Below are 24322 nucleotides of genomic sequence, written 5' to 3' on the forward strand. Positions count from 1 at the left end.
GCAAGCACTACACCATCTTATTGAATCGTTACTTTAGGAATATCTGATGAATAAAAGGTGAGGCAAGGGGTCTTTCAAGCAAAGTAAAATAAACAACGGGATTGACCACATGTAAAACTTCAGTGCTTACAGCACAATGGAGCACATCTATGTTAAGACCTCTTGTTGTGGATTACAACATTTCATATGTCAGACAGAAGAAAGTGACCTTTTTTTGGACGGAATTTCACTTTAAAGTTTCATCGTGGTTTCGTCTTTCAAAGACCTTTAGTCATCTTAAAGTCATCATCAGTCAGGGACGATGTAACAGAACATCGCAAGAAACTTTTCAAATCCCTAGGCTGCAGAATGATCCACTTCTAGACTCTCCATCTGTACTACAAGCGTCACCGCTGATACGTTTTCCATTAACTTCCCCGAGTTCTTCCACAGGACTACCGGCTCAATGTGTTTCTACGGCAGAAATGGAACGACCCCCGCCTGGCTTACAGCGAGTACCCGGACGACTCCCTGGATCTGGATCCCTCCATGTTGGACTCCATCTGGAAACCGGATTTATTCTTCGCAAACGAGAAAGGTGCCAATTTCCACGAGGTCACCACTGACAACAAGCTGCTACGGATTTTCCAAGACGGCAGCGTTCTGTACAGCATTAGGTAACTAAAGATCAAATTCCCAACTTCGACTATGGGTAGTTGGAGAATGACATCATGGATGACCTAGTTGCACTATGACTTGAATAATCCTCTGCATGTAATCACTCATTCAGATGGTTTCATGCGGGTTTTCATATATTCAACATGAAACAATTGATATACTTATAGATTTTGGAGATGCAAAATAAAGTGAAGAAAACTACTGGAACTCCATTTTGTTTGAGGCAGGCAGGTGGATAACAATCCCACTAATATATGACCCATTGACCAGAATGTGACCCCTATTACATTACCTTTCCAACCACTTAGCTGCACTGCAGGTTCCAAAATACTAAATGGGTGCAAGTAGTCAGTTTGTTAAATGACATTCTACAGAAGACAGGAAATTTACAAACAGCTAAATAAACCAAAACATTAAACGTGTGGAAACTTTTACTCGAGCGCGTCTTTCACATTTCACATTGTTTTGGTTATTTTGCCTTTGAAAACAGACATTTCACCACTGTGGAAGCCAGCTCTTCTGAATTATGCCTTTGGGTAGAATACGTTTTAGAAATGTGAGTTAAAATGATCATTCAATTTATATTCCTATTACACAAATTAAATATCCGTCTACATTTGTTTTTTAAGAAGAGGCAGAGACATAACTCCTCTGTTGGAAATAAAGATAATCACGCCCTGATTGAACTGATTAACTGAGTCTTCTAGATTTGTTTACCAACTCTCTTTTTTAATTACGAACATCTTTGCGTCCACTAAATACAAGACACAATGAATGCCATGTTAGCAGAATCAATCGGCTATTCCTAGTTTGTTCTTCAGCTGAAAAGAAACACTGATTGTGTCATCATTACACAGGAGCAGATCTATGTCTGTGTAAACTGCTGCCGGCTCTTGTCTCGCCTCTGGGCGATGCATTAGAGCAGGTAATTACAGTTTTCCTCCAGACAGACTACCAAATAGCTCTCTCTCTCTGTCTCTCTCTCTCTCTCTCTCTCTCTGTCTGTCTCTCTCTCTCTCCCCCGTTCTTCTGATTATTTTTGAAAGCTTAATGCATCAACACCACAACAAATAAAAGCAGGGATGCCTGCAGCAATTACTTTTCCATTGCTGTGGTGCTACAAGTAATCAAATGGTAGAGTATGTTTTCCAAGCTACTCTTTTGAATTTGTTAAGTATTATCATTGGTTCAATTAGGGTTGATTCATACTTTGGAAAACAGAGTAGCTTGTCACTGACTTGCTTCCTTTTTTGTAATCTGTTAACACATCCTCTCTCTTTGTTCTTTGAGGTGTTTTCCTTGAGCGCCTTTCTGCTTTTGGGCCTCTTTTGACATCCCTTATTACTTCTCTCTTTCAATCTGTTTTTTCCATCTCAGGCTGACTCTTACCTTGTCCTGCCCTATGGACTTGAAGAATTTCCCAATGGACACTCAGACCTGTACAATGCAGCTTGAAAGCTGTGAGTTTTCTTCTTCTCTCTGACTTCCTTGTCTCACTGGTCCTCTTTCCACCTGCCCTCTTTTCCTGATTTATCTTGCTATATTCTAAAGAATAGTAACTACATCACGGCCATAAATATGTGTCAATATCTGGGATGTATTCACAAATTCCATGTGGTTTAGTTTTTTCATTTGCATCTCCTTTGTTCTCCAAAAAACAAATGTTTAACAGTTTGCATTTGTCTGCTACCACCTGATCTCCTGTGCAAGTGTCCGTCAAATTTTCCTATCCATACGATGGCACTCAAAATTCACACAGAACAATGTAGTTGAACTGCACAGAAGTCAAAGTTTCCTCAAATATAGCCACAATAATGGCTGATGCGGTGTAGGAAATAGTCAGTTCACTATTCTACTTTTTATTATTGGTCATCTATTTAAAGAGTTCAAGAAAAGTGTTTAAAAAAATGTTTAGAATGTTATAAATAGATACAATTTAGGAATAGTAGAATTCCCTTTCAGTCTTCCCTTTAGTTGAGATAGCGTCTGCCCTCATGAAACCACTTTTCAGGATATAAATAATAAAACTTTAATTTTCAGTTCCTTTTATTATATGTGACCCACCCTCTGTGCCTAGAGCTAACCTAACTGACCTAATTTCCTGTCATTGGGACGAAAGAAAAATTAAAGTCCAGCCAGAGGGTGGAACCAGAAGGAGCACTCGTACCATTAAGTCCCTTCACCTTCTCAGAATCCCTCACGAATAAATAAGTCAAGCTGAACGCTGGGAACTCTGCCTGCATCCTTATTTGATCCAACAAAGACAGGAGGTTTGTATAGAACTCTTTGCAGAGTAGGCAGCATGATTTATGTCTGAAAAATAACAAAAATATAAAGTCATTTTACCCTCAAGAAGTGCAGGGCAGAGGACTCAGGCACACAGATATGTTCTTGAAGACGCAGTGTGTGTGCTTATCTGTTCAGGTTAGTGTATCATATCACACCCCCATTAAAGGGCCTCTAGTGAGAAAACATGGCCTTGTGTTGGCAAGTGCTATAGCACTCCACCAAAGGGTGGGATCACCTTGGGTGGAGCTTGATGCTAAGAGGACATTATGCGTTTTACTGCCACTACAAGGTTCGCAGAAACATGAGAATGCACAAGAGAGAACAAAAAAAAAAAAGAAATACGGGAGTTATCTTTGGGGTTTAAGGCCAATCGGCTTTTCTGGCCATTAATGCCAAGGGCTTATATAGATATATATTGATATAACAACAATACAATTCTGTCAAATCAAAAGCGCCGTAAATGTAGCTTATACCACCACGCTTTGCCCTGTGCCATTAGCATCCAGTAACCTCAAATACACTTTGTACCTTAAGATTTATTAACAACTTTTAAATGTTAATGAAGACAACAGGTGACTAATAATTATCACTCTACCTGGCTCACATACAGCAGGGAATTTTATTTCTATAGCATCTTAAACACTATATTTTCATCCCTTCTGAGCTGTAGCCCCTTGCTGGTTATGGCAGGATGCGTGAAACAAAGTGATTGTATTTCAGTCTTGTTGTCGGGCTGGATACAACGTCTTGAATAATTGACGCCTTGGTTAGTTGGGTCCTAAAGGGTCCCAGTGGACATCAGTAATGTTCAGATGTGCAAGAAATTCGGTGTTGTTGCATGAGGCCTGCATTTTCGATATCCTGTACGTATAATCAGGTAGCTGCAAAATAGGGCCACGAACATTTATAAAGAGCAACCTTGTGTGGAAGCAGAATAATTTAACTCATCCTGAGTGGTGCCCTAAAGTGTACATTCACGAGGAAGGGAAGCTTATAGATAGGTGCTAAAAAAATGGTATATATGCAACATTTTTAGTTTGTTCATTCAAATCAGCTCAGTATGCTCATAAAGCGTTTCCTGCTGTCATCGGCAGATATGCTCCTCATGTCCTTTATTCTGTAACCTTCAAGCAACCCGATAACATGACTGGAGCTGTGGTGGGTGACCTTTACTGTGACCAACATGATGGCACAGGATAGCTCGTAGCTGGACAGATGGGCAAAACTTGGACAACCTTTGGTAAAATATTCTAAATATGTTGAAAATGGAGTGCAGTTGCAAGTAAAACCATCTCTCCTCCAAATCGTATGAGAACTTAAGCCGAAGCATTTTATTGAAGATTTCTTTTAAAGCTTAAAAGGCAAAATCATGAACTATTAAGCATTTTATTGAATGTTGCCATAATGAAAGAGTATGCCACAATTTGTCTTAAATTAAGTGCAAGGTGCATGAAACGAGGAAAAGTGTGTGCCTTCTCAGTTAATTCAATATCATCCAAGATGACTTGAATGTAACATTCTGTCATACTTAATTATCTTCTTTTTATCCCCGCTGTTCTCCTTTCACAGTTGGTTACACCATGAATGACTTGATCTTTGAGTGGCTGTCTGACAACCCCGTTCAGGTGGCTGATGACCTCACCCTCCCCCAGTTTGTGCTAAAGGAGGAGAACGATTTGGGCTACTGCACTAAGCATTACAACACGGGTAAATAACAAATTCCACAGATGGCATCAACACACCATCAAACCTCACTTTGTAATTTAGAATGTACCTTTAGCATTCAGCCTGATCCCAACAGTGTTAGCGACGCTAAGCAAGCCGGTTGAACGTACTGCGTCATGTATCTGCAGGCAAATTCACCTGCATTGAGGTGAAGTTCCACCTCGAACGTCAAATGGGCTACTACTTGATCCAGATGTACATCCCGTCCCTCCTCATCGTCATCCTCTCATGGGTGTCTTTCTGGATAAACATGGACGCTGCACCTGCCAGAGTGGGTCTGGGTATCACCACTGTACTGACGATGACCACGCAGAGCTCTGGTTCGAGGGCCTCGCTGCCGAAGGTGGGTCTTGAGACCGTTGGACAAGGTGTGTGAGTGTCTGAACATAGCGGAAGGTGGATTCTTTGTTAAATGGTTTACTGGCAATCACACAGTCAGAGTTTTAAAATCCGCAGCTATTTGGGATCGCTTATTATGTGAAAATCAATGGAGCACACAGCATTTAAGTCACAGAAATTAATAAACTTAAACCAGTAATCACATGCTCTTCTTCCTCCAATAAGGAAGCAGAGTCACAGGCATGACATCATATCATCAAGAAGGTCGGAGACTAAATGAAAAAACAATCTGCATTCTTCTGACATTTTGTATCAACATATTTACAAATGGTGACATATAAATTGGAAACAAACAACAAATATGAAAGACTGTATCCTTCACAATGGGCTATTTTCTCATTGGCTATTATAGGGTTTTGACAACCTTCTGTTTTCTTAAATTTACCACAAACATGTACCTGGAATGAAGAATGAAGCCATTAGAATCACTGATCTCACAAACATGTTTTGGCACTCAAGAAAATCTAATCATAGGGATTTCGTCGATTCTCTCATTTGAACAATTTTATGAGGAAGAGGATTATGAAATATCCAGTATTTGACAAAAGATTTCTTAAAAGAATCTGTAGGTAAAGCAACAAGTGTCTGTAAACCAAACAGAACTCTGCTCTTTCTCTGGCTACCCGAATATGGAAGGAAAACATAAATGATTCAACTAAACAGAACATTTTTAGTAAGATTCAATAAAAAGGATGTTAACAGAGTAACAACACATTTGTTAACACCATCAACCTAAACTTTAAAATGCGTGACAGCTGAAGACTAACATGTAAGCGCCCAAGTATCCACACGATGCAGGTTCATTGGGCGTTGCTGATCTGCTGAGACACCTATTCGCCGTGGAATGACATAGAGCCGTGACCCTGTCTCGTGGCGATGTGTCAACTGCCCACAACCCACTGACTCATTGCAATTCCAGGACCCTCCCGAAGATGTATGTCACTACGTGCCAGAGCGCAGGAATGGTTGGATCACGCAGCGCCCGCGGAATATCCGTTAGCCTCATTGATTTTCTGTAAATTGCCGTGGCCTCGTCTGTTTCCCAGGTGTCCTACGTGAAGGCAATCGACATTTGGATGGCGGTGTGCCTCCTGTTTGTGTTTGCCGCCCTGCTGGAATACGCAGCAGTGAACTTTGTCTCAAGGCAACACAAGGAGTTCATCAGGCTGAGGAAAAAGCAGCGGCAGCAAAGAATAGTAAGTGTAAATCACTCTAAAATCGCTAAAACACACCAATATTGCAGCAGATTTAAAAAGTAACAAGAATGAGGAAGCCTCACACACACACACACACACACACCAGTCCCTGTCAGCTTTTATAACATTAACTAATGCCTATTGTTATTTTTGGCTGCTGTATATCCAGGAACTGACAGCACCAACACGCCACAGCTGGCTGCCATATTACATGAGGCAGTTGTTGAGGCCCGTTCGTTTCAGTTAAGCTCGTCTCCATCATGAGCCCGACCTGTGACGAGCCCCCTCCTTTCCCTCCGTCACAGAGCAAAGCCGAACCACCATCCCTGCCGCCGCGGGATGCCCTGACCCCCATTCACAGTGCAACACGTACATTTCTGTAGTCTGACCTATTGTGCTTAGTGAGAGACACTGACATCTCTTGCTATTGTATAACGTAAATTCTCCGTTTTGAACAGTTAACGATAAGGCAGCAACATTAATTGCTTGTGAATTGTTAGATACTATCCATAAATAATGTTTTGGATACCATGTTGGAAACATACAATTCTTCATAGCAATATTATGCAACATGCCTGCATCACTTACATTGCTTTTTCTATCCAAATAGGCAGCAAACTTCAATTGTGGAAAGTTACACAAAAAAGAAATTGTCTTAAACTTGCTTTCTTCCCACAGACCATCAATGGAGAAAACCTCTGGTTGAAAAAACAAAACTGATTTGATAAAAGTATGAGAAAAAGGACTACATCTCATCTGATTTATGAACTCAGTAAACATAAACATGGGTCCGTGGTTTAAAATGCAAGTTAGAAGTCTTCTTTAATACAGCAGGATGTTCATTTTGTAAATGATGTACTCATTTAGATGAAAATGGACCATACAGCAGAGAGTGCTTAAGGGCGGGCTTACTGTGGTTTACAGGTCGCTGGTGCTAAAGAGCCATATACGGCGTCCCCACGTCACTGCTTTGCAGTCCAATTATGGGCTCCTCCGTTTGCATTTGTCCTTTGCGACATCCAAAACACAGACCTCGATGCTTAAAAACTGCAGCCCACAAACCAATGAATGGCATCTTGATGACCACCTGCACATGTTTTATACAGCAAAGACCCAAAAATGCATCTTCTAAATTGGATCCATAGGTTGAATAAAGATTATATGGACAGCTGCGGACTTCTTGAAAATCCCATTAAGGAGCGATCAGCGTCCCAGACTCACGGGAAAGTTCCCCTGCAAAAAGGCAAAAAAAAAAAAAAGTCCAGCAGATTTACCAGGCAGTGTGACTTCCTGCATCGATAAGGGAGCAAGAAAGGGTCTAGCCCGGTCCACATTAGTTGCACAATTACTCCCACTCAGGAGTTTTAGGGACACAAACTATCCATCTGACTGGCATTGACGCACAACTCAGTGGAGAGAGCGCTTGGGATGTGACGGAGCGCACTAATCTCAGACTGACCATGGTTTAATCGATGCACTTTCAGCTTTGTGATTCACAGCTCTGCCGATTCACTATGGCAAGAATATCCACACCGCCTTCAATTCATATTTGCCTTAATTGATAGTATTTAAAGAAATGACTTGAGGATTTGTCTTGAAAGCCATTTCCCTAAATGAACAGCCACTGATAATGCCCTATAGTACCACAGTGCCTCTTTAAAAGCTGAGAGCATCTGACCTTGTTGTTTAAATTTGAAGTCTGCATATTTAATAACTTTATTTTTGCCGTGGCTTTCTTCTTTAAAATGAAGCGCCGAAAATTTGGGAAACATTTGTGTTTTTTTCCATAGAAGACTAAAGTCTTGTTTTATTACTAAAGATGAAATAAGGACCAATAACTCTTATTTCAATGTGTCTACCTTCCTTTTCAACGGAGGTTTTTGCAAGTCAGCCTGGCAGTGTTGAGTCGTTGCGGAAAGCGAATGACCTCCCCGGTAACAGTCAACAATCATCCTACAGGAACCTGAATCAGCACTGCAGCGCCTGTGCCAGGGTAAAACATTTAACCCTTTGTCAAGCCTGACCTTCAACCCAATTTTTGTCCATGCCTCCATTCTTCCAAATTGATTGTGTACTTCAAACCTCAACATACGGTGGCAATTCTGCCACATGCTAAACCTACCTTGTGCTGATCTCGCCCCGTCACTAATGCCTGCTCCTATCTGCCCCATCTGCCCTTTGATACAAATATTACTAGCTTGGAATTCTTGCCCTTTTTGTCCCCCCCCCCCACCCAATGTGTATCCTGTTCTCATGTCTAATTTAAAGTTCAAAACATCTTCTTGTTCTCTCCTTTATATTCTTTTTTCTCTCTGGACACTCGCTGAAAATGTTGGCATTCATCGATGACAAAACAGTACTTTTTCATATTATACTGTCTAGTTAAAATGAACAGTTATACATTTTTATCGTTGCCTTATAGGACTTAGCACGGAAGATGATCTTACAGAAACACTAGCTTTTAGCTCATGATGTACTGTATCGTTTAGGAAAAAGTAGGAGGGATAATTAAGCTATGCTAGAAAAGCTACAACTCCCTGCCCCCCGGTTGTGTGGTGCTCTCTGAGGCAGCAGATAGGAACCCTAAATTACTCACGTAAGGCAGCAGAAGATTACAGTGTATTAAGTCTGTTTCAGCTAAACACGGAAGGTGCACCTTGAGGGGGGGTTGGCAGAGAGCCCAAGTCGCGAGCTGTCAGGGCACGTCACTGACTACTAATCATCAAATTTAGATCATATGTCTTGACTTTCCTTCACAAATGGGCACAGAACAGTCAGAGTTAAGCTGCATGTCTGTTAATATTCTCTTTAAAAGGGTGGGAACAATGTCTCATTCACCGTCTTTGAGTGGAGGAAAGATCTTTTTTTAAATAACCATTTTGAAAGGTTTATCATTCTGCAATGTTAAAGAGCTGGGAAGGAGATGGAGATTAATATTTGATTAACATTCATAATCAAATTCCTTAGTTCCTCTTAATGATGATGTCCTCCAATTGCTTTATGTGTCATAGAAACTTCAACAAGCATAGACGTTCTCTTTCCAAAACTCACACAGCTCTTAACATCAGCTAATGTTTGGGTTTGGGTCGTCGATATCAGCTGCAACCAAGGTGTCCAAGAACAAAAAAGCATCTTCATTCTCTGCACATCAAAGCCTGACTCCACTATATAGCAAATAGTTAGGTTATATGATGCTGTGAATATAACATTTAGCACCTTTGATTAAAGAAACAGAGGCTGGTGACACAGTTTGTGCTTCCTGCGTATTAACAGTGTGTGAAGAAATAAACAAAAACCGCCGGCTACGTCGTATCGAAACATGACAGTGAAGGTATCTTGTTTAATCTGTCTAATGTTTACTTTATTTAAAAAGACATTTTCTCATGCAAAAAAAAATATTTTTTGTCTTTTCGTGTGTTGGACATAACTGTTTTGTGATGATGTAGGTTTTTTAAACATTGCAAGATTTTCAGTGACATGAATGAACCGTAATGTAACACAGGCCAAGCACAAACAACCCGTTTCACTAAACAACCAGTGACAAACATTGTAACCCCTAAAGTCCAATTTTCACGCTTTCTTTCTTTTGTGCTGCTGCACCCCAAACGCATTCGGTAAATCACCCACTGAGTGGGAACGTAAAATGCTGAAAGCTAATTTGGGTCGACAGCAAGAGGCCCAATGTTATTTTTCCTCTGCTTGATTCCACAGGAGGAGGAGCTGGTGAGGGAGAGCCGTGGTTTTTACTTCCGGGGCTACGGACTGGGTCACTGCCTGCAGAACAAGGACGGCGCCGCCGTGGAGGCAGCCGCCGTGTTCACCCCGCCGCCGCCGCCTCTTCCACCTCCGATTACCCTGTACGACGGAGAGGTACTTCACAAGCGCTTTGTGGACCGGGCCAAGCGCATTGACACCATATCTAGAGCCATCTTTCCCTTGAGCTTCCTTATATTCAACATCTTCTACTGGTTCACCTATAAAGTGCTGCGACACGAGGACCTCCATGCAAATTTGTAGGATGCTTTCTGCCGGCTCTAGTTGCTACTTACCCCCCCTCCCGCCGCCCCCGCCCCCACCCCCACCCCTCCCTCAGAACCAAAACTGCCTGTCATATCGACATTACAATGAGGAGACCGTGTGGGGAGACTTTAAAACTACTGTAAAACCACTGCTAAAAACGTTGTGCTCAGGTGCGTCTTTGGGATCTCGGACAAAGAGCGATCGTGCTAAATGACGGGGTCAAGCTGCGTGGATTCTACGGCTCATACGGATTACATCAGAGGCAAAACACTACTGGTACTTTTGTGGCTTCATGACCTTTTGTGTGAAATGACGAGAGAAGTCGATGTTGCTCCTGCGAGGATGAGATATACTGACTTGAATTTTGACACCTTTAAATGATTGTTTTCAAAAACTCAAAAGATAAAAAGGCTTTTTACAAGGTACACATGGGTGCAGAGGGAGTCTTTGAGATTTAATACTTATTAAGTGGTGACATTTCAATTCATATTATATATAACGGTGTATAAAGTGTATATTTAAAAAAAGCTGTTCATTAAACTGCAAAGCACAAATATGTATTTCCTTTTGTCAAATTGAAATAAATTGTTATTCTGCGAGAAAACTTGAAATTATTGGTTGCTCTCTAAGCTGAAGATTTTGATGTTTATTACTTGCAATTCAGTCACAGTAGATGCATCAAACATAACACTCCATTTCAGTCTTTTGATAGACCCATCAACTCCAAATCCCATGAGGAAAGACCTTTAACCCACAGTAAAATGAATTGAAAGTTTTGCAGATGCTAAAGAAGTAATCAGTTCACACTTGTGGTTAAAGGTCTTAGTGAAACCCTGCGTGCACAATCCATCTTTGAGGAATCTGAAGGAATATGTTGAGAAAATAGCTGCAATTTCTTTTCCAGTCTCAGTCTCTGAAGGTGTGGAAATGCAGGGATATGGTATGGGAGTGGAGGGGGGGGGGCATTGCCAGCTAGAAAGCATGAATGAGTTTTTTAATGGGAAATCAGAGGAGTGTTTTATCAACTAATGAGTTTGAAAAGGGCTTGGTGTTCCACTGCTAATGACAATGAATTCAGAGAGGCAGCTGGAGCCTACTGTCCCTTCGTCGACAATCCTAATCAACTCCTCTCTATTGTACGGTTCCCCAGGTAATGAAAAAGAGTGTGCGTTTGTGTATGTGTGTGCGCCCGTGCTTTCAGGCAGTCCTTTGTTTCTACTTTATCCTCTCTCCGTTGTTATATTTATATAGATTTCTGTTTTTATGTATCCAGTGTTACAGATTATCCTTTTAAATCACAGCCTACTGAGGTGAAATGAGGGAGGTTCTGTTGCAGAGGTTTATAAGCATTGGTGGCATTAATAGATAGAAAAGATAGAGTGGCTTTACGTATTCACTCAAATCCTTCAGTTTGACAGAATGTGAGGGCATGTCCAAATTGGCAATTGCTCTTTAGTAAAAAAAAAAATTAAAAATCCAAAGTTGAACACCTTGTATTCAAGTAATTTTTCTGAAAAAATAAAAAATAGGACTTTTTTTACATTATTTGCTTTAAAAAAAAGGCTAGTATAGAGGATTTGTTTGCAGAAGTTGAATATAATATTCCGAACTATGTTTTCATCAGTATCTAATCACCTGGAAAAATCAGTGCATTTTCGTTAACTAAATGAGCCCTTTATATGAACATGGGTCGGGGGGCTCTGCAGACGGCCTTGGTCTTTCGTGAAGGTTACACAGCTCTGATGTGCACGGGACAGAGCGGGTTGTGTAGTCAGGTTCCGCCGGTTGCAATCAGCAACTTCATTAGATGCCACTTAATCCCACAGACTGCTCATTTAAAAGTTTTAATTTAACGCTCCTACGCTACAAATAATCATCTATAACCTAAAACAAGAAAGCAGTAAGGTCGCCTTGGCAACTATTCGCCTCTCGCTGTTGTAGTATTGTTTCAATAATAATAATAATAATGACAAAAACAGTACATTTGTGGCACAGTGAGAAGGTTCCCTAAACTTGGCTGACAGGTGCAAAATAGACTCATAATTCCGAGCACATAACTCTTCATCACCCCTCCCAGAAAACTGCATGTCCCCTCACAATATGTATCATTTCAAGGACACGGAAAGATTGATGGATTACAATATTTTTAGGATCTTCACTCCGCGGAACAGATTCACACGCCAGCTTTCATTGCACACCAAATCCCAGCAGCGTTATGTCAAAAACACGCCCACAACCTGTCACAAGGGACAAAAGAGAATACCAGAGCTATCAGACCGTCTAATTTATTTTCTAATAAGTGTCGACCCAAATGCGGAGATTAAATCTTCACATTTTCAACATGACCTCATCGCTGTGGTGTGCGTTGTGGCATTTCTGCATATTTAAAGACTTCTCATTAAGTTATTGAGTGACACATTTACTCTCAAGTCATCCAATGGTGTACAAACAATAACACTATTAGCAGGGGGTGAAAAGAATGGACATGTGGAGTCACTCTAAGGCATTACCCTTGTTTTCTCTGGGTAACCCTCTGGATCCCCCCCCCCCCCCCGGCCCCCCTCATCATTTCAGCTGAATGTCAGTGGCGCCAAAACTGATGTGTGAGCTTTGAGAAAGCAGCATAAGACTTGCATCAATATTGCTGTGCCTTAGAGCCACTGGCTTCTTCTCCTTTCATGCACATAAAAACTCCTATGTAGATGCGAAAATAAATCTAAAAAGGGGTTTTTAACATTCAATGACATTTTAAAACAGCAGCCGAGGGGGAATATATATTTGTTTCTTTTGACAGTGGCATATCAATGAGACAACGCTAGACATGTTAACTTTAAATAAAGGGGTGTAAAGAAACTGCTTGCTCCAAGCAGGAGTTGTGGATGCAAATTCATGTCTCCCATGTGGATCCTTACACTGTAAATATTCCCTTTTGTGTATTTTTGGTGTTAAGGTTTATGCCAAATGTCTTGTCTATCGAGTGCTTAATGATCAAATTCTACACATGCATTCAAATATACACATATTATTTTATATTCGGAAGTTCTTTAGTTACTACTGTATGACGCAACATCCATTAAAACAAAAACATAGCAAGCACTTTATCTGATCAGTTGATTGACTATTTTCTCACGTGAGCGTATCCTTTCAGTTAATAATAGAATGTAAAGTCATTGACTTTCCCTTTAACACAGCATGCTAAGTAATGTGTGCAAAACAGTTTAGTTCTAAATATTGTTGAACAGAGAACAGATATTTCCTGTGCATTATGTCTCATCAATCTTTGCGTTGAGGGCTTAAACCAAGATAATGGTTTGTTCTCCGAGATAATGAAGAACCGATGTTGCAACAACATTCCTGAAGCGGACGGGAGTGTGTTGACAGGCTGTTGTGGCGATAGCGACAAATTGCTAAAGCCACGAAACATTTCTGCTGTTCTTGCATCTACGGCAGCATTTATTTTTTTTTTTTTAATGTTCCACTAGATTTATTCTCTGAATTCAAGCTTAGTTGACACTTTCTACTCTAACAACACCCCGCCAACAGACAACCTTTTAACATCAGCCATGTAAGCACAAAGAGTTGACAAGCCCCGTTGGTCCGCCCAATTTACCAGTGTGATTAATCCTCAAAGCAGGTCAGATTAGCACCCACACTCTTCAATTCATAACCCCTTTCTCAGTTTGAATCATATCTGGAAATCAGAGTTTCTTCACTTTGCCCCCCTTTTGTCTAATTTGAATAATGAAAACATTTATCTTCAACTGACTATGTGTATATTCACATAGAAAACACTGGATTCATTTCAACTAATCCCTTGCTGCGCTTCAACAGTTCTGTAATTCCAACATCTGAGAGCCTCCCCACAGCTGGGAAGACAGCAGCTCGGGGGTTTATGTGGATAATGGTTGAAGACATATATACGTGCACTGCATTCGTGTGCGAGCAGGGGAAAACAAGGAATTAGCCCCTTCCCTACCAGAATTACGTCCCTCGCTTTCTGAATTTCTTGGGGAGAGGTGGAGCTTGAAGATTGAATTAGGTAAAAGAGCAAGATGCCAGAACATTTGTAAGGGCTCCCATCTAGAGCAGCGAACCGGATGTTAAAGCACGTATTCATCAAACTAGGTTTCAACGGAAAGTGCATAACATTTAGGGGGATTAATTGGCACAAAGGGAGTATAATATTCATAACCGTTTTATCAAGTGTCCTGGTTGTAAGAGAAAAGCATTTTTATCTACTTAGGGATCAAGCTTTACCTCGAATTATATGTTTTTATCATTCTTAGTGACACTGAACTAAAAAATGAATTTCTTCTTTCAAGACTCACAAAAAACCCTCAAAGGCTGTCATTTTCTCCTCCCTCCTTTCTTTCTTTGCCCCTCATTCCCTTTTCCCTCTTTGTCCAGAGTACATGCAGTGAAAAAAGCCTCCAGGTATTACAGCCTGCAAAAGGACGCGCGTGTCTTTGCGTGTTGACACGTTTGCCGCCTTGCCGAGTTGATCAGCACGGCTCCCCTCCCACATCCTCTGCTCCTGCTGCTATTTAAGTAAACAGGGGTATTTCTTTTCCTCCTTTTCCGTCCTGTCCATCAGACTCGACACTATCTCTGGTTAATGCCCGAGAAAGCAAAGGGAGGGAGACAGCTCGCAGCCTTCTCCCTCCGCTGTTCTGACACCGATTCAGCGCCTGGAGGTTGTCTGGGCGAGGTGAGCCAAGAGGGGAAATAATGACTTCCTCGGGAGACAATGCATGTACCTGCAGAGCGTGCACGTATGAGTGGGTGCGTGTTTGTGTATTTGAGACAGCTAAATTTCTCCTTGGGTTCTCACCGGAGACAGAAAATAAAGAGGAAAAGAGACAACAGTGTTCCTTTGCTGGCTTTCAAGGAGGGACCATAACTTTCATTAATTTTAACACACACACACACACACACACACACGTTGGTAGTTTGCTTGTGTTGAAAAGGTATCAAATAATAATAATAAGAATAAACTGCAGGCATGGCTCATTTGAAGTCCTCTTTTTGTTAGCTTAATGAACTATTTATTGCAAGAAACAGAAGGGAAAAGTCTCTTGTAGGCCTATTTATACTGAGGTCATCCATAGTTGGGAGGAGCTAAATACAACTCAAAACTCTTACCGCTATGCTGACTTCCCTCTCCGTATCAAAAACAGCAGAAGCCAAAAAAAACAACAACAAAAAACACTATTTTAACATTCTAAGATCAACTCAAATTGGCTCCCATATGGGGTAGTATTTATCTTTGCATATATGCCAAAAATCAGAGGTCGTGTTTTCTCTGAAGGTGACACATCCTTTGACAATTCAAAAAGGTCATTTTCTTTCTGTGCTAATTAAAAGTCGAGCTGGGGAAAAGAGCCTTTGTTAAATAACAGATATCCCGGAGAATGTCGTAGACGCCATGATAATGAATGCCTGTGATGTCTCTTAAGGTTAGACTTTCCTTCTTCGTCTTGCTTGTTTTCACTGGCAGGTCAAAAGCAAGGCTGAACCTGCAGGACCCTGTCAGTCTGCTAATTCTACTACTTCCTTTTTCTCTGAGTTAGCATGCAGGCAGAAGCTGACCTTTTACACCTTATAAATCATTTAGAAATATAGTTTTTGTAAGTGAAGGTTCCATTCAAACATGAAATAAAAAATACACTGCACTTTATATTGCAATATTTAGGTTAGGGTTTCTACGAGTTTCAGTGGTATCAAAGGGTTTCCTGGTATGCATTCAATCAATTAACAAAAGATGTAATTGACTCATCTCATTCTACGATGTAGCTAAGGAGATAAATACTGAGGTAAGTCAGACAGGACAGAAACTTTCTCCCCACTACTCCTCCATATACTCCCCACTCTCAAACCCCACCACGGATGGCATTTCAGCTCAATCACATGCCTCTGGCCCATAATCATGGTGAGGTGACAGCTACACTGGAAGCATTTTCACTGCTCTCCTGAAGCATTGTGATTACTGAGAGAGTGGTAGTAGGTCCTCCATGACCAGGCCTGCTGCCCTCATATCTGATCCCTCACTGCTGGTCTCCCCCTTCCTGCAGAGGCTGCTGTTGTGATGCTGCTAAAGGAAACTGAGAGGGGGGACCTCATTTATTTTTTTCTGCTTAAGTTGTGTCATGTACATACAGCTCCTGCACTGATTATTTGGCATTTCTTCATAGAGAAACACACTAAAACACTGGATTGCAATGGTTTAATAGTTGGGAAATTCATTTTTGCAATGGCAAATGCTGGCATTTGTACATTCAAATTCTACTGTAATGTCATCTAACTGATCAGGTGATCGTTGAGGAAGCCGTTTAGAGAGTCCAGTACAATAAGGTAGTGCTACACTTTAGATGTAAAGTAGGCTTGCATGGGTTTATTGTGACAGTCCAAACCACTTTTTAGGATGGACCCTGGCAGTATAAAACACTCTTTAAGAGGATGGTCTCCAGCGTGCCTGTGGCCATGAACATCTTTAAAACATGTTGAGGGGTCACCCGCCTTGCGAGGTAAGCAGGTGATGGGTTCGCCTCCAGATTGAGCAGTAACGTCACTGAGAGAGCAGCCATTGATCCGGTTAGATTTCGGCTTTGTGATTAGCTGTGTTGGCATCAGCCACTGGACCGTAGCATTTTCTTTAAATGAGACATTGGACATTAACACCTTTGTCAAGATGTACATAGATGTTATAAAGTTTTCAATTTTAAATGCCAGCTTGGTGCAACAAGTTCAGACTCCAACTAAAGATGTTCTAATGACTACGCTTTCCTGCCCTCTCGCCCCATTTTAAATAACTGGAGCAACGCAAGTTACTGTGTGAAAGCCCCTTGAAAAAATACTAAATTTAATCCTTTTTCATCAAATTGTCAAACTTGGGAATGATATAAATTCTCCTCCGTTCAATTTAGAAAATTAACCTTTGAGCGCTGAGTAGTAACTCAGGGACTCAAAAACATAAAGTTCACACGAGTCAGGAATGAACACAAAATGTCCAGTAATTCATTACCACCACGACTGTTCAAACAAGCAAAGTCCATTGAATCAAATCACCAAATTAGGAGTCCAGATATGGTCCAATTATTATCTGAAGAGATGTAGCATATGTTTGCAGGTGTGTGTGTGTGTGTGCGTGTGTGTGTGTGTTTGGGATTGAATACGGGAAATCTGCAGAGGGGTTTCAGGGACTTAACTTTCTAGTTGACCAACGGCGAGGAAGCCCATAGTTGTCCATGTCCGTCAAACGGTGGCCGCAGAAGTGTGTCCTCTGGAGATCTGACTCTTAGTGTGAATTTGTTTCATATAGTTTTACTGTCTTTTGGCCCCAAATGTAGAGAAACCGGATAATCAACTCAATCCTTTGTTTCACTCTCACTGCTCTCTTTCCTCCATGCAGCCTCTGATCGTTGATTATTTTCCGCCTTTCCCCACCTCACAGGTGTGCTTAATTTAGGTCCTTCTAATTCCCCGCCTCCTTTTCCTGAGAAGGAGGAAAAGGGCCAGTCTGTGCATTCTGTTACAGGTTATAATATAGAGCCTTATAAACAGGACATGGTGTTCTTTAGGATAGCCCATAGTTAACAAGCACAGTGCAGCACTTTATTTATTTATCCATAAAATATTTATCCATGACAATTTTATCAAATATTATTGACATTGTCTCGTTCCTTAAAAAGGCTGATTGTCTAGACCCCAGCAAACAGAACACATCCATTAAGTCTTGTTGCCTTGGAAACAAAAGGCCCGCTGGGAAGCCGAGAGTGAATAATAATCTGTGCGATGTGGGGATAGGATTGGAGGGGAGGCAACCGGCCTACAGGGGCTGAATCAGGAAGGTGAGGGTGTGCGTACGAATGTGTTTTGTGTGCACAATGCAAATGCTCGAGTTGGAGCGAGAGGGCTTTGGATTTTGAAGAAGAAGAACCAGGATCTACACCAGCGAGTTGAGCTTGTGTGCTCTTCCCGCACCTTTTATTCCCGCCACGTCTATCTGCTCTAAAAAAAAAAAAACAGCGTCATCGCTACGAGCAGTCCCTGCAGGAGCTTCAAAAATAAACATCACATCCATCTCAGTTACGTTTGTGTTGGGCTTTTGCATGACAAACACTCGTGGTGGACTCAAACTGAGAAAGACGAGACTCAGCAGGAGATGCTCAGCGTGTGGCACCACACCCTTTTATTTACTGTCCTCTTCCTGCTGAGTAATGGCCTGTCCCATCCATCCAGTTATCCCACGCCACACACACCGCATGCAATGTGTCACTGTACAAACTTGCATTTTTTCCATCCCGAGCCATTGCCTGTGATATATAGATAATAAATGTATAGTTGACTGTCATACAATGTCCTTACCGAAGGCTATTTGTAAACCCCACCGAGAGTGCTGAAGCTTTTCCACGTTATCCACGAGTACATCTAAACAGAGAGCACAACGTTATTAAAAAAAAATTATTAAAATGTTTTTATTAAAACAAACGATTTATGTTGTTGACTTGAATATGCTACTACCTACCTACTACCTACCTATATGAAGCGGCAGTCGGATGAAATGAAGATCCTGCTGAGGACTGTCACCTGACTCTGCAGCTCCCCCATAGCACGCTATAGCATTGTGAAGCGCAAAGTTTACATTTTTCTTCAGTAACAAACAACAGACCAGAAACGTTAGCGACAAGCTAGCGAACATAGCGACATAGCTACGTTAGTGTGAAATGTGTTTAGTCTCTTAAAATTGTTGCAAAACATTCAACCCAGTCTCCAAAAAAAGCGTGAAATGGCTACGTTGGTCCACCGTGATAAACGTAGTCATGTTACGTTTTCCCCCAAAATAACGTTACTATGTTACGTTTCTTTTGGCCCATTCATTTACATTGCTTTGCAAATAGGTCACGTGACTATCAAGTTTCCCGGTAGCGAAAAGAAAAACATGGCGGACGGTCAGCATAATCTCCGTGAAAAACACAATATTTTAAGAAAGCATCTGCATTTGTATGCATTTCGATGGCATTTCTAGCGAGAAGTATGCGTTATTCTTTCATAATCTTCTATCAGAGACTGTAGAAGACCTTCCGTTTATTCGTTTCTGCGAAGATTTGAGTGTCCCTTTGGGAAAGCGTGGCTACGCAACGCCTTTAACGGCGCATTATTAAAAAAACACTTCCAGTGGGGGCGTTACCGTAAAGAAGCGTTCAGCCTTAAAGCCACTAATCGCCAAACAAAACAAACTCAAAGCACTCGAATCACATTATGACTTTTTAAACATAAATTCCGTTATTTTTATGAGTTTTCAATGAAAGAATGCATCATTTCCGGGGGTAGGCATGCCCGGGACATCCCGAATTATGGGCAATTTTGATTTGTCCAGCTTTTTGACAGCTCCAGTCCCGACTTCCAATCACAGCCTCCTAAATCAATGACGCGCCTAAAACTCTCGGATCGAACATTACGTCTTGTTTACATGGGAAAGGGGGGCGGGGCTTCGCCCTCAGAGCGGAGCGTCATTTCTCGCTCCACACGTCTCCTCTTTTTACTGGCCAGGAAAACGGGCGATCTATCCCACGTGGGTCTGGCTCCATTCCATTGGCTCTGACGAATCCATAGAGAGGCGGGACTTATAATTTGCCCGGCAAACGGAGAGATTTGAGCTGCATTGCTTCCACTGTGCGTGAAGTGGCCGTGAGGCCTCCACTAAAGTCTCTCTCTATTTGTTCTGCTTTACTCAATAAAAGTAAAACCTTTACAGATATACTGTCCACACACTAGGCTAACATAATGGAGACTTCCAGGCTTCGTCCTTTATGTTTTATGGGGATAAAGCCCCTGTAAGTAGTTTTTTCCCAAGCAAATCTGAGTTTCTTCTTTTTTTGTGTGTCCCATACAAATATCAAAATATATATACTGATTTTCACATCCAAACACACTCACTTATGTTCCCTTTTATCATGACAACAAGAAATTTCAAGATATACCTTTTGCTTTCATAAATCATACAGTTTTAGTGTGTAAATGCCCAGCAGTGTACGGTCCGAGGGCCCCTATCGGGCCACTTGTTAGATGGGTTTGATGGGTTACCGACTAAAATATATGCCCCCACCCCCTAACTTGATTTAGGTCTGTTGCCTCAGGGTAACTTGTAAATATAATAAGTCAAACAAGCAATGTAAGCATTAAGAAAGTAGTGCATTTTGAGCACATTAACCACAAATGGATTCAAACATAAATTCAAAAATATTAAACAAAGAAATGAAATGACCAACACTGTATGTACAAAATCCACATACAAAACATGTAAACTTAAAGGGCTTGTTTGTGTCAAATTTTATGGCATACACATTCAACTGGCCTACAATAACCTGAAGAATGTCTTAAAATACTGAAGGGGGGGACATGATATCATTAGAAATGTTATGCCAGAGGGAGCACAGAATGTATTGTGGGGTGTTCAACAAGGAGGATTTTCAACCTCTACTATGTCTCCATCCTCATCTTGATCGACAGACTCACTGTCACTATCATCAGACATGCGTTATCCTAGTTTTAGTGTGTAAATGCAATTTCCAGCATGAGACCTAAAAAACGCCTACAGGAATAAAAGGGTTAAACCAGATACAACTTGCTTGTTTGACTTATTTGACTTATTATATTTACAAGTTTCCCTGAGGCAGTTAGGGGGTGGGGGCATAAATTTTAGTCAGTAACCCATCCAACCCATCTTAAAACTCAGTCGAAGGAGTCTAACGCCGGAGTCACAGGGTGCAACAAAACTCTGTAGTGAAAAAAGTGAAGGCCGAGGCATGCTGGGTGAGGTGCGATCCCGGCCCTTTTGGGACAGTGTTGTGCCTGAACGCGTTCATAAACTTGTTGATATTTTGGGCGAACGTGAACTCAACGTACTGTATTAATGCCCGATGAACGTCACTGTTCTCGTTCATTCTGGTGTCTATGAACGGCGCGTTCGTTCAGCTTAACATCGTTCAATGGGGTACCAGATTTCTATAGAAAACACACCATAAACGCGCATTAATAAGTGTAGCAAAGAGGCGGCGTATAATAATTTTAAAGAGTTTATGAAGTTACTGACAAGGTCGGTGAGGATGGGAGGAATCTGACCTTTCTTTGCAAACATTTGCACCTTAATGATTACTGTCCTGTTTTTCTTTTAATAATTCCTTATTTAAAAAAGACCATTTAAGCAGCATGTGTTTGAGAATGTAGTGTAGGGGTAAACTCTGCAACTGCTGCTAGTGTGGAGTGAATAGACAGCAACATAGCATCAAAGAATCATTAGGGAAATGCTGTCCCCTCAATGCTAATGTAAACCCTGGTTGGATAAGGATTCAAATTGGATAAGAAGATTAAATCTGATGCATCGCTTCAGTGTTAAAACTGATAAAATAATTGCTGTCTGTGGTTCTGGGCTGTGGCAATAATTTTAAAAAAAAATAGCTCGCAGCAACGTATGGAAAAAAAGAACTGAACTAGTTCATTTTTTGGAACCGTGAACTTAGTTCAAATATTTTGAATTATGAACTGAACTAGTTCCTTTTTAAAATTTGTAAACTAAACTTTGAACTAGTTAATGTAGAAAGTAAACTTTCCCAACACTGGCTATAGGACCCCGGAAGATGATGAACTATGCCTGGGAAGGGCGAAGCCATGCCGGTACGAGCATGATGTGCAAATTAGTCGTCAGATCAAAGTATAGTAGTGATAGACTAATCGAACCATCTAACAAGTGGCCCGATAGGGACCCCCGGACCGTACACTGCTGGGCATTTACACACTAAAACTGTCATATTTATGAAAGCAAAAGGTATATCTTGAAATTTCTTGTTGTCATGATAAAAGGGAACATAAGTGAGTGTGTTTGGATGTGAAAATCAGTATATATATTTTGATATTTGTATGGGACACACAAAAAAAGAAGAAACTCAGATTTGCTTGGGAAAAAACTACTTACAGGGGCTTTATCCCCATAAAACATAAAGGACGAAGCCTGGAAGTCTCCGTTATGTTAGCCTAGTGTGTGGACAGTATATCTGTAAAGGTTTTACTTTTATTGAGTAAAGCAGAACAAATAGAGAGAGACTTTAGTGGAGGCCTCACGGCCACTTCACGCACAGTGGAAGCAATGCAGCTCAAATCTCTCCGTTTGCCGGGCAAATTATAAGTCCCGCCTCTCTATGGATTCGTCAGAGCCAATGGAATGGAGCCAGACCCACGTGGGATAGATCGCCCGTTTTCCTGGCCAGTAAAAAGAGGAGACGTGTGGAGCGAGAAATGACGCTCCGCTCTGAGGGCGAAGCCCCGCCCCCCTTTCCCATGTAAACAAGACGTAATGTTCGATCCGAGAGTTTTAGGCGCGTCATTGATTTAGGAGGCTGTGATTGGAAGTCGGGACTGGAGCTGTCAAAAAGCTGGACAAATCAAAATTGCCCATAATTCGGGATGTCCCGGGCATGCCTACCCCCGGAAATGATGCATTCTTTCATTGAAAACTCATAAAAATAACGGAATTTATGTTTAAAAAGTCATAATGTGATTCGAGTGCTTTGAGTTTGTTTTGTTTGGCGATTAGTGGCTTTAAGGCTGAACGCTTCTTTACGGTAACGCCCCCACTGGAAGTGTTTTTTTAATAATGCGCCGTTAAAGGCGTTGCGTAGCCACGCTTTCCCAAAGGGACACTCAAATCTTCGCAGAAACGAATAAACGGAAGGTCTTCTACAGTCTCTGATAGAAGATTATGAAAGAATAACGCATACTTCTCGCTAGAAATGCCATCGAAATGCATACAAATGCAGATGCTTTCTTAAAATATTGTGTTTTTCACGGAGATTATGCTGACCGTCCGCCATGTTTTTCTTTTCGCTACCGGGAAACTTGATAGTCACGTGACCTATTTGCAAAGCAATGTAAATGAATGGGCCAAAAGAAACGTAACATAGTAACGTTATTTTGGGGGAAAACGTAACATGACTACGTTTATCACGGTGGACCAACGTAGCCATTTCACGCTTTTTTTGGAGACTGGGTTGAAACATTTGATAAACTTAAAAATCAAATAATAGTTTTGTTAATGGGTGTCTTTTTGTTAAATATATATTCCATAATTGTTATTTATTGATATCGTACCTATACTATTTGAGTCAGTATTGGACCAATGTAGGTATCAGTATCGGAGCCTTCATATTAGCAAGTGTTCACAGTGAGTCTGTTACAACTGGTCAGCACTAACCATGTAAATGGTTCATCTCCAGGACCATGGACTAAATGATATGTCAAGCAGCCAAGAATTATCACCATCACAGATGGCGAAGAGCTCAAAGAGACTAAAAGACAAATGCTAACTGTCAAATACAATAATTCTGCCGGCTGCTTCAGGACCCCGACAGGGGAGCATGTGAGTAGTTCTGTGGCTGACAGACAAAACGAGCCAATTCATGTTCTCCTTTCACAGGAGATATGTTTCTCCTTCTTTATATATCAAGGAATCTCTCCCAACTATTGTGAAGTTGTTGTTGTTGTGCAGAGTTGTCCTCCTGACTTTGATCCGGTTGGTCTTATATTCCCTCCAACATAGTTGTGTTTACGGCTTGTGAGCTGCCCCCAAGTGGCCAAAGAAATCCATCACTGCTTTAATCATGACAAGATCTGAAAAGTAAGAGACTTTTTTTCAAAATTCCTCAGGAACCAAACACGTACGTTAGCTTCATCTCTGATGCAGTTGTGCTGAATAAAGGGCTGTGAAGCAAAGCAGGCTAATGTTATTCAGGGCTCCAAGAATCTGGGCACGTCTGTTTTGATTAGTCAGTTTTAAATATTTTAATAACATGAGATGGATCATGATGACCCATGTTAATGTGCCATCTCTAATCTACAAAACCAGGTGGAAGTTGTCCTTATTCAATCAACTTTTTGAATACTCACAGATGCACACGGCCAGAATGAAAACATTTTGCTGAGAGTAATAAGATTCGCCACCTTTAAACTCTGTGTCAAATAACTCAAGAGCTGTGAATTGTTTT

At 41.2% G+C, this 24322-nt stretch overlaps 1 protein-coding gene across 2 annotated transcripts in view; it reads left to right on the plus strand.

Moving 5' to 3' along the window:
* The window catches only part of glra4a (glycine receptor, alpha 4a), a 31405-nt gene extending 20500 nt beyond the window's left edge, over positions 1-10905 (plus strand). The window contains exons 4-10 of one of the 2 annotated variants that reach the window (XM_037462527.2): positions 433-656; positions 2035-2117; positions 4516-4653; positions 4800-5014; positions 6117-6266; positions 8143-8259; positions 9978-10905. In XM_037462527.2, the coding sequence (XP_037318424.1) occupies positions 433-656; positions 2035-2117; positions 4516-4653; positions 4800-5014; positions 6117-6266; positions 8143-8259; positions 9978-10283 (1233 nt within the window). In that variant the 3' untranslated portion in view covers positions 10284-10905. The remainder of the gene's footprint in view (positions 1-432; positions 657-2034; positions 2118-4515; positions 4654-4799; positions 5015-6116; positions 6267-8142; positions 8260-9977) is intronic. The other variant, XM_037462528.2, reaches the window with a different exon arrangement.
* The last annotated feature ends 13417 nt before the right edge of the window (positions 10906-24322 follow it).

The sequence above is a fragment of the Pungitius pungitius genome, chromosome 2 (assembly GCF_949316345.1).
Source record: "Pungitius pungitius chromosome 2, fPunPun2.1, whole genome shotgun sequence".
Classification (NCBI taxonomy): domain Eukaryota; kingdom Metazoa; phylum Chordata; class Actinopteri; order Perciformes; family Gasterosteidae; genus Pungitius; species Pungitius pungitius.